The 12395-nt window shown below is 30.5% G+C and overlaps 2 protein-coding genes across 4 annotated transcripts; one reads left to right on the plus strand and one right to left on the minus strand.

Moving 5' to 3' along the window:
• The first annotated feature begins 758 nt into the window (after nt 1–758).
• LOC129611658 (AT-rich interactive domain-containing protein 2) lies at nt 759–10570 on the plus strand. 3 transcript variants are annotated; one of them, XM_055524907.1, is made up of 9 exons: nt 759–1064; nt 1129–1700; nt 1755–2747; nt 2826–4390; nt 4906–5580; nt 6892–9840; nt 9901–10125; nt 10179–10270; nt 10328–10570. In XM_055524907.1, exons 1-9 carry the CDS (start codon nt 898–900, stop codon nt 10425–10427), a joined length of 7338 nt encoding a protein of 2445 aa, XP_055380882.1. In that variant the 5' UTR covers nt 759–897; the 3' UTR covers nt 10428–10570. The 3 variants fall into 3 exon arrangements, with proteins under 3 accessions (XP_055380882.1, XP_055380883.1, XP_055380884.1); XM_055524908.1 differs by having other exon boundaries at nt 4906–5385; XM_055524909.1 differs by having other exon boundaries at nt 2826–3898.
• Nucleotides 10571–10590: 20 nt separating this feature from the next.
• LOC129611660 (transmembrane protease serine 11A-like) lies at nt 10591–12130 on the minus strand. Its single transcript, XM_055524912.1, has 7 exons — nt 12087–12130; nt 11972–12004; nt 11803–11907; nt 11679–11718; nt 11278–11379; nt 10908–11214; nt 10591–10794 (listed from the first exon to the last, which is right to left on the minus strand). The coding sequence occupies exons 6-7, from the start codon at nt 11205–11207 to the stop codon at nt 10639–10641; spliced, it is 456 nt and encodes a 151-aa protein (XP_055380887.1). The 5' UTR covers nt 11208–11214; nt 11278–11379; nt 11679–11718; nt 11803–11907; nt 11972–12004; nt 12087–12130; the 3' UTR covers nt 10591–10638.
• Between the last annotated feature and the right edge of the window lie 265 nt (nt 12131–12395).

A 12395-nucleotide genomic window follows, 5' to 3' on the forward strand; every position in this document is an offset into this window, starting at 1 on the left:
TTTTTGACAAAAAATTTTAGTTATAAAAATTTTTAAAAAAGAATTGCCTATTTCTCACTCTCTATATCTCACTCATATATTTTTTCTTTTCTAATATTTTAAATAAATTTTTAAATAACATACAAATTCTCCGAAAAAATTTTTAAATAACAAACATAAACGAAAATCTTTTTGAGAAAGCTTTAATAAATTTTCAACAATTTCATAAATCTTTTGATGACTGATTTAATTTTTAAGTATCACCTTTCTGACGTCATCGGGTAGATTCTTTATATAGAGCTACGAAGACAAACTCTGTTTACCCCGAAGTAGTAAAACTTTCAAACGCCAATGCTATCCAGCAAACTTACTAAATATTTAGACTATGAATACAAGTAAGGTTTTAAGTATCTAAATATGATTCAACACGTTTATTAGAATGAATGATAAAATTTCTTAAAAAATTGAATGCAAAATTATTCCAATTTTGAAATTTTTAAATATGCTAATATCATATCTTTTTCATTACTTTCGATTCTTAAATTAAATGTAAACCTTTCGTTGAATAGAACTTTTCTGTTTTCTTGACAGATAAGTAAATTTTGACAGGTAAATAGTTTTTTTATTGGAAATTGAGTAAATAATTTTTTCTTAAGTACTGAATTTAGAAAACAGATGTCTCACTGACTTATGTAGCAAAAGTTACAAGTAGCATAAAATTTTATCTCCACTTTTGACGTTTGCTAGCTGTCATTATTTCATAGAAATTTCGGCTTCGGCATAAACGCGAATTTTATTTCAATAATTTAAAAAAAATAAATAAGTTTTTTTGTTCATACCGCAAATGCCGAATGCTGAATGTATAGTTTTAAACTAAATTATTTATAAATAAAAAAAAATAAAAGTTATAACAAAAAAATGACAACAACTGAACTTAAAGATCCTGGAGCAACGCAAAACGATGAAAGCCAGAATGCAAGTTCAACTAAAAAGCGTTCAACTCGGAATGAAGTAGGATTGCAGCAACAGCAACAGGATGGTGAAACGTTTTATAAGAGCCTAATATCATTTAATGAACGCAGAAAGTATTTACATATATAATAATAAATATATATTAACTCTATATGAATAAAAATTTATTTTATGCAGCACTCCGATTGTTCGAATGCCCAAAATTAGTGGTGAGGATGTAGATTTACACAAATTGTATACTGAAGTTATAAGTCGGGGTGGTTGGTTAAAAGTCAATATTAGAAATGAATGGGAAGATGTCGCAAGTGAGCTTGGACTTTCTTCAAAATGTGTGAATGGTGTTGTCGCATTGAAACAAATATATTGTAGATATTTAGATAAGTATGAAAAAGTTTACTTCCTGGGAGAAGATCCGGATCGACCTGACGAGCCAGACGACGACGATCGACAAAGTAGGCATAAAAAATGGTCTGAAAAATCTACTCCCATGGTACCAATGTCTTATAACTATCTTCAGCACAACGTATCAGAACAAATTAGAATATCGAACAAAATGTCTACAGATTTATATAAACATTCGGAATACGAAAAGCTATTGCTTTCTTTAATGTCCCCTCTCCCAAACGAGCAGGATTTCGCAATAAATGTATGTACGTTAATGGCAAATGAAAGCAAACATACTTTAAAAATAGAAAATTGCCCTAAATTATTAGATGCCCTTGTTGCACATGCAGGTGTATTTCGTCATGGTATAATTTTTTTAAATTTTATATTGTGTAATATATTGAATTTTTAATTTACAGTAACAATGAGACATATTTTCGAAGAGTTTTATACGAATACTAGAAAGCATTCACTTCAAGCATTTTGGAATGACCTGCTTCATAAGGTTCCTCTGATTCTGGAATTATCCTATGAAGACTCATTGCATACAAATAGTCAAAATGTAATTGATAGCAAGAAGGTAGAAATTAACTCCAAAGAATTTTTTGAAGATGGATTAAATGCCGATTTCGATACTGAATCTGAAATGGATCAAATTAATCTTGATAAACTAGAGTTCTTATCTTTAGGTCGGGGACTCGGGACTCGTGAATATATTGGTCAAAGGGTTCAACAAATTTCATCCATTATGAGAAATTTGAGCTTTTTTGAAGAAAACATACCTGTTATGGCCAAAAATCGTACATTTGTGCGATTTTTGGTGATGTGCTCAAATATTCGTTGGGGTAATTTACATCATTTGGCTTTAGATATCTGTGGAAATATTGCTCTGGAATTGGAATTGTATGATCCAAATACCGACGATTTGACACGCTGCCTAGTTTCCACTCTTTGTGAAGGAATCGAAAGTGAAGATCGTGGAGTAATTATTAGTTGTCTGGAAATTTTGAATAAATTAAGTCAAAAAGATACAAATGAAGACTATTTATTGAAATGTTTAAATCAGAAAATATATGGTCAAATGTGTCTTTTTTTGTCATTAAATGACATAATGCTGTTGCTATATACTTTAGAATGTATTTACAGTCTTAGTTCTTTGGGTTCAACACCATGCAATGCATTTGTACAAGTAAAGGGAATTGTAGACACCTTAGTATCATTGATTACAGTTGAAGCACAATCGTATGGACCAGATGGTTGTATATTAATGAGAGTGGTAGAAACTGTTCCTGGAAATATGTTACCAATGGTGGCTCAAAATATTGCAAATTTACAAAATGTTGCCCTAGCTCAACTTAAACAACCGCAACAACAGCAAATTCACTTAAGTCAACCTGAAAATATTCAAAAAGGTAATTGCAAACTAATTACATATATGTATATAATTTCATTCAGAAGTAAATAAAGCTTACTATTTTTTGTTATCGCAGTGTCGAATAACTCTCAAGGACAACCAATTCAAAATACAACAACTTCCCAACAACAGCAACATCAGCAAAAACAACAGTTGCAACAGCAGCAACTTATTCAACAACAAATGCAACAACAACAACAGCAATTGCATCAGCAGCAACAACAACAACAATTACACCAGCAACAGCAACAACAATTACAGCAACAACAACAATTACATCAACAACAACAACAACAATTACATCAGCAGCAGCAACAACAATTGCATCAACAACAACAACAATTAAATCAGCAGCAGCAACAACAATTGCATCAACAACAACAACAACAACAATTACATCAGCAGCAGCAGCAACAATTGCATCAGCAACAACAACAATTGCATCAACAGCAACAACAACAACTAAATCAGCAGCAACAACAACCACCACAGCAATCACAACAGACGCAACAACAGCAACAGTTACAACAGCAAACACAGACTCAACAACAGCAGTTACCGCAACAGCAGCAACAACCATCAAATACTTGTAATATAAAACAGAACCTACAATCGCAGCAGTCTATCGCACAGGAAAATGAACAATTTGCAACGTCTTGGCTTAATGCAACATTAGAAATTGCTCCATCTATAGCAAATCGGATTGAACAACAAGAACTTTATAAGTTATACGTTGTAGCAGCTTCCAAAAATGAAAAACGCGGCACTGTTCCACAAACTCATTTTCCTAGAATTGTTCGTTCAATTTTTGGTACACATATTGGTCCAACTATATTAAAAACTAGTGATTCAAAAGGAGTGGAAACAAATATGTTATATTACGTTAATTTGAAATTTCGTACTAACCCTTTACCTATAAAAAATTTATCACAAGCTTCGCAATCTAACCATAATCAACAGCAATCCATTCAACAAAATACTCAGTTATCACAGGTTAATCAATCACCACAAGTAAGCCAACAGTCTTCATCCAATCAAAACGCTCAAAGTAGTTCTAATAACGTTAGTAATACGTCGTTAAATAATTCTGCTACAAAACAATTGAATGCGCAATCATCTAATAGTTCGGTAAATAACTCTAATACAGAGGTGGGTTTTAAACCAAATTTATCTACAAAATTGTCAACAATTACTTCATCACCATCTTCTAATGTAATAATACATTCACATACAGACAGTAGTAAATTCAATAATATAAGTAATAAATCGCAAAAAATAAATGAACACATTCAAAATAGTAACGCTCTTATTGATAAAAACAGTAGTTATCAAAGTAAAACACTTCTGCAAACGCAACCTACAGTAATAATTAAAAAAGATTGTGCTAAATTCGAACAATCGAAAAATCAAAATTCGCAACATCTCTCAAATGTCTCAATGTTACAAAAAAGAAACACAGTAGATTTATTGGAAAAGGATATTTTTGATTCGAATTCTAAAATTAATATCACTTCACATCTAACTCCAAATGACTCCATTAAAGTAGTAAAACAAAATGTAATTGTATCCAATAAGATATCAATAACTAGTAAAGGATCACCAACATCTCTCCCAAAGCAACAACTAATTGTTAACAAAAACGTAAATTTATAAATGAAAAGATTTGTTTAAATTGGTTGCAAATTTTAGTAGTTTTGGACAATTTTTTCGAAAAGCTTAATTCAATTAAACAACATATTCATAAAATTTTCTTACGAATTTTCAAACACCACAATAAATGCTTAAGTTGTTGCAAGAGTTAGTTTTTCGATAAAATCGTCGTTTTTATTACTTATTATTTTGCTAAAAATTAGTATATTTCTTTTTTTAATGAATATTTTTTTCTTATTTTTATATATTTTGATATCGTAAGTATCAAATCTTATTTGTTTGAAGTTGCTGAAATTATAAAATATCTACCTTTAATTAAGTAAAACTGCAAAGATTTAATTTTCTTTTGTTTAATTTATTTATCAGAATCAAAAATTCAAATTGATATGGCTTTTATTTTTGTAAAAAAGTGGTTTTAAATTATATATATTGCTATAATCTAAAAATGATTGGCTATTATAAAGTCACTAATCAAAAATAATTTGTTTTACTGAATTTAATAACAGATAAAACAAAATCAGAACTCTGGTAATCAACCAAAAGTTGTAATTCAGAACATTTTGCCACAAAAAGAAGAACAAAAACAAGTACAGGCATCTTTTCTACCACCCCATCAACAAACTCCGGTACACGTTCAAATGCAATCGCAGCAGCATATCAAGCATCAAAATCAATTTTCTTCTCAAACTAATATTCAACAATCGCAAACTAATCCTGTAGTTAACACTGTACAAAAAATTCATCAAAATCAAATGTTAAAATCTCAAACGTTACATCAACAACAACAATCAAAATTGCAACCCGATATGATGCATCATCAACAATCACAACAAAAAATTATTGGAAATGTTATTATAACACAGCATTCTGGGCATGTGACAACTAAAACAACGACTATTGGCCAAACACAAATGACTACAACAACTCACATACCAAGTACTGCGGGAGGATCTACTGCAATAATCAAAACTCTTCTAGCAAACAAGGTAACGACAACTCCTAATAGTAACAATAATAATAGTTTTACAAATTCTAAAATTACTACCGCTGCAACTTCTCAAATTGTGGGTAGCAACGGTAGCATGCCAACTACATGTGCTGTTGTTAAAGAAACGATTATGAATTCAGTCAATACAAATAACTCCAATTATGTGATCACGCAAAATCTTAATTTGCATCAGGTAACAATTGTTATTGTTTTAATGTTGTTTTTCTTAATTTAAGAAGATTATTATCGAATTAAAATTTGTAGACATTTTTAATGCATGACTCATTACAATAACCATTTATTTTAATTTATTTCTTACTAAATTATATTTGTTAAGTTTTTTTTATATTATAAAAAACATACAGTAGCTTATAATACAAGTCTTCTGCTGAGAACTTAGCTAAAAGATTAATTAGAGCTGAATTATTTTTGATTTGTTCGTTTTAGCCAATATAATTGTGTTATCATAATAATTAGAATGTTATTTATTTTTTAGTTAACTTCACATCTTAATAACTTTTATAACCGATAAATAATATAAATGCTGTGGTAGTAACATGATAGTAGTTTTGTAAACTCTATCAAGCTTTCAAATAATTGTATTGGGTAAAACACAAAAATTTTAAAATTAATGTATTATGTGTGTATGTTCTAAAGTTTACTAATACATTAATTTTAATGGTAACTAATTTATAATTATCGAATAATGAGTGATTTGGGAACTTTATATATTGATGAAAATTTTTAATTTGTTCCTCAAAACAGATTTTGTACTAACAATACATGATTTTGTTTTATTATTAATAAATTTAAATATACTTTCTAATAATTGCCACAAAATTATTTGCCGAAATGAAGTTTTTATATCTTACAATTACAAATTTAAAGCTGGTACCAACATACTAAAAAACTTAGAAACTGTATACTAACTTATCATATTTGAAAAATTGAAGCATAACTTCTTATACTAAAAAATAAAGAAAAGGCGTTTTAAAAAGACTCATGTATAGATTATAAAACCGAATTTGATTTGTGCATGATGAAATTAAATTACTAACTGTAGTTTTGTACTAAAAAAATAAAAACAATTGCAATGTTTCAAAGTTTCAATTTAAACTGCAGTCTCAAGCTCGGAAATTCAAAGGTATATTTGAAGTAATATTGATAGTTATTGAAAATATAAAGGTATCTAAAATTCAAACGATAATTAATATGATCTTTTGTTTATAATCAAAGGCCAACGGAAATCATTATCATTTCACAAAATTGCATTTTGACCCATTGTTTCCAAATGCTACATAATTCTATACACATGATATACATATAAGTACATATTCACAAAAATCACATTAAAAATAAATTTAATACTGTTAAATTATTTGGTGAAAGTTATGAGTTATTTTCATTTTTAAACATTTTTGGTTTGGGAACACTCAAACATTTACTTTATAAAACAAAAATTTTTGATTTTATTCATATAATATGTTTCTTTTATGTTATAAAGCTGGCACAAAGGCAAAATTTGGCAAAGCAAAAAGAGGTGACTAATCATCTTCACGCAGCGTCAGCAAATAATAGTACCCAAAAACTATCCACAACAACAATTAGCGCTTTGGTTAATAACCCGATGATTCAGTCAACTCCAGTTAAAGTTGGACAAACAACTATCAAACCAATTAATCCACATTCCATTGAAAAAAAAGTTATTCAGGTGCCTATTGAAAATATGGATACATCAAGTTGGGATCCTGTACCCCCACTAGCTCCAATTGGTGCAGCTACAGTACGATCAATAATTGTACCAACGTCATCTTTATCTACGGCCAGCGAAGACTCTTGTAATTCAGTTGCATCAAGTGCAATGAGTACAAGCCATGTAATGCTAAATGACGACGGCGAAAGTTCTTTAATTAGTTTTGACGGTTTGCTAATACCAAAATCGAAATCCAATGCATCATCAATAATGGAAGATGATAGTTCAAAAGACTCGACCCTCAAGGGATCGCAATTTATTAATGCAAACAAAATGCTTGTTAATCTTTTAGATAAAAAGTCACCAGATCCTCCAACTTTAACCGTTGGAATAAAAAGAAAAATTACAGATGATAATAAAAGTCGAAAAAAACCAGTAATGATTACTCAAATTGAAGATACTGAGCAAAACATAGTACCATCCAAAAATGCTGCAAATTTGTACGCGGAGATGGCGGCATCAATTTTAGAAGACGAAGATTTAGAAGATGTCATTCCAACAGCTAAAGTCAGCATTTCAAATTCAAATAATTCAACTACATCATCCGTTGCAGTAGTTGCTCAGAAACAACATACTTCACAACAACAGCAACAAACTGTCCAAACTGTAATACAAAAGCCTGCTGAGCCACAAAAACAAATTATTACAATGCCCTTACAACGTCAAATAATCGTTTCTCCTAATGTTTCACATCAACAAGTTATATTGTCACAGAGCCCAATTACAGTTCAGGCTTCACAGTCATCGCAAACAATTACAACGTCTGGATTGCAACAAGCCGGTCTAAAATCTGATTCAAATCTTCAAACTGTTCCCTTAATTTTACAAAAACAAATAGGACCAGGAGGACAGCAAATTATTCAACAAGTATTACAGCAACAGCCTCAGACACAAACTCAGTATGTGCTAGCAACAAATCCCCAAGGCCAAACATATTTAGTAGCACAACAAGCACCACAACCACAATCTGCAGTTTTATTAACGCAATCAACAACTCAAAATCAACAATCTGGTCCTACAAAAACAATCATTATATTACAACAACAAGGCGCCCCCCCTCAAGCTGTCGCACAACAACAAATTATTGCTGGTGGACCTGGTCAACCTCAAAAAATGATAATGACAACCCCACAAGGTCAACAAATGATTGTAACGCAAGTGCCGCGACCTCCAGTGCAACAAATTATAGTGAACCAAGGCGGAAACGTTTTGCCTCAAAATGTAGTGCTTACCCAAACAGTTTTGCCGCAAACTTCTCAACCACAAACAACAATACAACAAATTCAGCAAGCTGCTCAACAATCTCAACTCTCTCCGCAATTACACATCCAGCAAACTATTCTAAACCCTCAAAATCAATCACAAACCGTTGTTCCACAAATAACCGCCAACGGAGCAACTCTACAAATTCAACAGCAAACGTCACATCAACAGCAGTCATCTATACTGTCACAGTTACCTCAAATTCCAGCGACTATAAAATTGCATACTCCTGTCGCTACTGCCACGACGAATCAAAAATCGATTTCACAACAGCAAAATATAGCAGCAAAAATCGTTAATAAACCTGGGACGCCGACAGTTTCGATTGTTGCACAAAATCCGGTTACATCTCAACCAAATTCAGTTCAACAGCAAATAATTCAACAAATTGCTAAACCAAGTGCAAAACCATTAAATTCTTCATTAAGTAAAGTAACAATGCAGCAGCAAATTCAATCTCCTTCCCCCCAAACAAATACAACCAAATCTCACCCTAATATTCAGCAACAACAAAATCAAGCAAGTCAAATAACACAAAAATCGCAAACTAACGCAGCACCATTACAAACATTTCAGCCACAGAAAGTACAACAGCAACAACAACATAACCCAAATCCTTCAACTCCTAATCAAACAAATTCTTCCCAATGCCAAACTCCTGTACATCAACAGCAAAAGTGCTTAGTAAAACCACAAAAAACTCAACAAACCTCACTTCCACCAGCAGCAAGTCAACATCAAAATATAGTTCAACAAATTTTAGCTCAAAATCCTTCCCAAACTCAAATAATTCAACAGTCACCTCCTATCCAGAGCACAAATTCTCAAGCTATAACAAATCAAAGTAAACTGAATCAACCTGCACCGTCAGCTAATTCAAATCAGCAAAATAGCAATTCCACAAACTCAATTCAACCAGTAAACAATAATAACCATTCAATAACTAATGTAAACCAACAATTAAGTTCTGTTAATTCAGGTCAGCAATCTAATATCGCTTCTTTAAATCAACAAACTGGGCAAACGCAACAATGCCCATCAAGTACTTCACAAAATAGTGGTGCTAATAACTCAAGTTCTACAGCGCCAACAGCAAATAGCTCGAACACGTCGAATAATTCAAATGAACAAAACTCTGCACAACAAAATCCATCTGCGCCGCCTCCACCGCCGCCTGTACAGAAAAACAAAACTGATGAAGATATTGCAGATATTAATTACATATATGTTTGTGATTGGAGAAATTGTCCTCGAAAAAAATATAAATCTGTACAGGAAATTTATAAGCATGCATGTCAAGTACATTGCCCAGAAGGATTGGATATAGGCGCAGAAATATATTGCCAATGGGGTCCTGGACCAGGTTTCTGTGATAATATTCCAAGAAAAAGATTCTCCTTAATGACACATTTACTTGATCGTCATTGCACTATGGAGGTATAAAATTAAATGTACCGGGTAGTCCTCTATAATAATTTCATTTTTTTTTTGTTTTAGAGCATGAAGGCAGCAGTTCAACGTCGTTTATTAATGGGAATTCCTCAACCCACGCACGCTAACCCGGTTACAATTATAAAAAGTAACGAAGCTCGTGGTTCCACAGCTTCGCCCGCCTTATCGACGTCGTCATCGGGCTCAACTCCTTCTGGGGCTGTTATATCAGCCGCAATGCATGCAATCAAAAGACATTCAAATGATTTTATAAATCCAAAAGAACTAATGGTAAGAAGTATTTTTTAAGAAACAAAGAATTGTTCTAATTTTCAATTTATTAGGATGAAAATGAAGGACCTGTTACAAAAAGTATTCGATTGACAGCATCTTTAATTTTGAGAAATTTGGTAACATATACCGACAAAGCTAAACGGTACAACAAAGGATAAATTTTATTAATTTTATATTATTTTAATTGATTCTCTTTTAGACACATACGTCAATACGAACCTCATTTGGCGGGGGTAGCCTTAAGTAACGTTGAATCAAGTCGAACCATTTCTCAAATCTTGTATGAGTTAAACAATTAACTATGATTTATTTTGAATTTTTTTTCTCGAACAACTGGCTCGTTATTTATATTTAAGCATTTTTTTTCGACCTTTTCAATTAATTATTTCAGATATTAGATTCTAAGAAGGAAGTGATTACAACTGATGAATAGATTAGAAAATAAACTATAATTTTTTAAAATCTGTTTTTTATTTACATTTCAAAAATCCATATGAACTGAACCATTAATCAATTAATTATTTCATTAATCCAATGTTCATATTTTCCTACAAGTGTGTAGATACTTGGAATTCCACGTTCACCACAACTTAATCCATTCGATACAATACCATATAAATATTTATTTCCTTTGTAATAACATATTAGTGGACCACCAGAATCACCCTAGAAATAGTACATTTATATTTGTTTTAATTAATAATATTCAATTAAATCTTTCCTTATTAAAATATTTATTTAAAATTATCAAATTATATAATTTTTTTTTTCAATCTTACTTGACAAACATCTTCCCCGTCTAATCCAACCGCACAAATTGTATTATCTTCAAATTTTGGTGCCATAATTCGTCCCAAAATAGAAATACATTCTTCATTTGTTATTAACTTTACTGTTGCTTTATACAAATGATTTTGATAATCTCCACCATACTTCAGTGCTCCAAATCCCATTATATTGCATGTCATTTGTTTATTCAGAAAATTGTTCAATTTAATTTTGTTTGAAAAAGTTCCGGTATAGTTCAATGTTTTATTCTGATGTGGAGAAATTTTAATTAACGCTATATCATTTTTCATTGTAAACCTAAAATCATGAATTATTTTTTTTAGATAATAAAAAAACAAAAAAAAAATTGCAAGCAATCACTCATTAAATCGATATAGTTTAATCCTTTGAACTTTTTCTCTAGAAGGATTCCATGATTCCGATACAGTAATTCCAATTTGAATATAAAGGTTAACAGGATCACTAAAGAATCAGTTTATCAGTATATATTTATATAAATATTTTTATTTTAATTTTATTTGTATATTAAACACTTTTATGAACGCAATACTACAAAACGATTACTGATGCAAAGCATAATGCAATGAATATGCAATACATTTGAACTATTCTATAAGATCAAAGAAATTCATATGATTTAACGGCGCTAGCCGAAGTGCAATGAACATAAATATAGCGCAGTTTTCCTTGTATATCGTGATATACCTCGTTCATGAATAGGCCTAATATGTTTAGTAATCATAATATAATAATATATTTACCGATTATAAACACAATGAGCAGCAGTCAAGACCCAATATTCTAAGACAAAATTAAAATGCAAATACTAATATATTTTAAACTATGTATGCATGTATATAACATCATTATTAACATTACTATTACCATTTATTAAAGTACCTCCACATAAATGAATATATTTAGGCCTATGTCCAACTGGTTGAATACATTTCTCTTGTATTGAAACAACGTATTTATAATTTTTAGCACCTATTTCAAAAATTTTATTTAATATTTTATTAAAAATATTTTATACACAAAGGTTTTTTTTTACGTTCTGGTTTAATTTTTAGACCTTTGACAATGGCTGCGCAAAACGGAAAATTTGACACGAAAAAACATAGTATTAAAATTTTATGGAGGCTCTTCTTCATTTTAAAAAAACATACTTAAAATGTAAATGCTTTTAAATCTGCTAATCTTAATCCTATTCTCAATTTCTTCTTAGCTTCTGTTTATTAAAATTTTTTCGTTAAAACTGCCAAATTAGGATAGAAATAAGAACTTGTTATATTATTTTTTTTGCAATATGAACCTAAATAAATATTTTTATAATGCAAACCCTTTATTAGTAGTAAGTGTATAATGATAAGCGCAAATATTACGTAAATGGTAAATTAAAGATCTATTGCATTGCTTCGAAAAAAAAAAATTTGTAAATTGTGTTTATGGCAGTTTTATTACATAATAATGAATAA

This window comes from Condylostylus longicornis, unplaced genomic scaffold (genome assembly GCF_029603195.1).
Source record: "Condylostylus longicornis isolate FDR11 unplaced genomic scaffold, ASM2960319v2 ptg000055l, whole genome shotgun sequence".
Lineage (NCBI taxonomy): Eukaryota > Metazoa > Arthropoda > Insecta > Diptera > Dolichopodidae > Condylostylus > Condylostylus longicornis.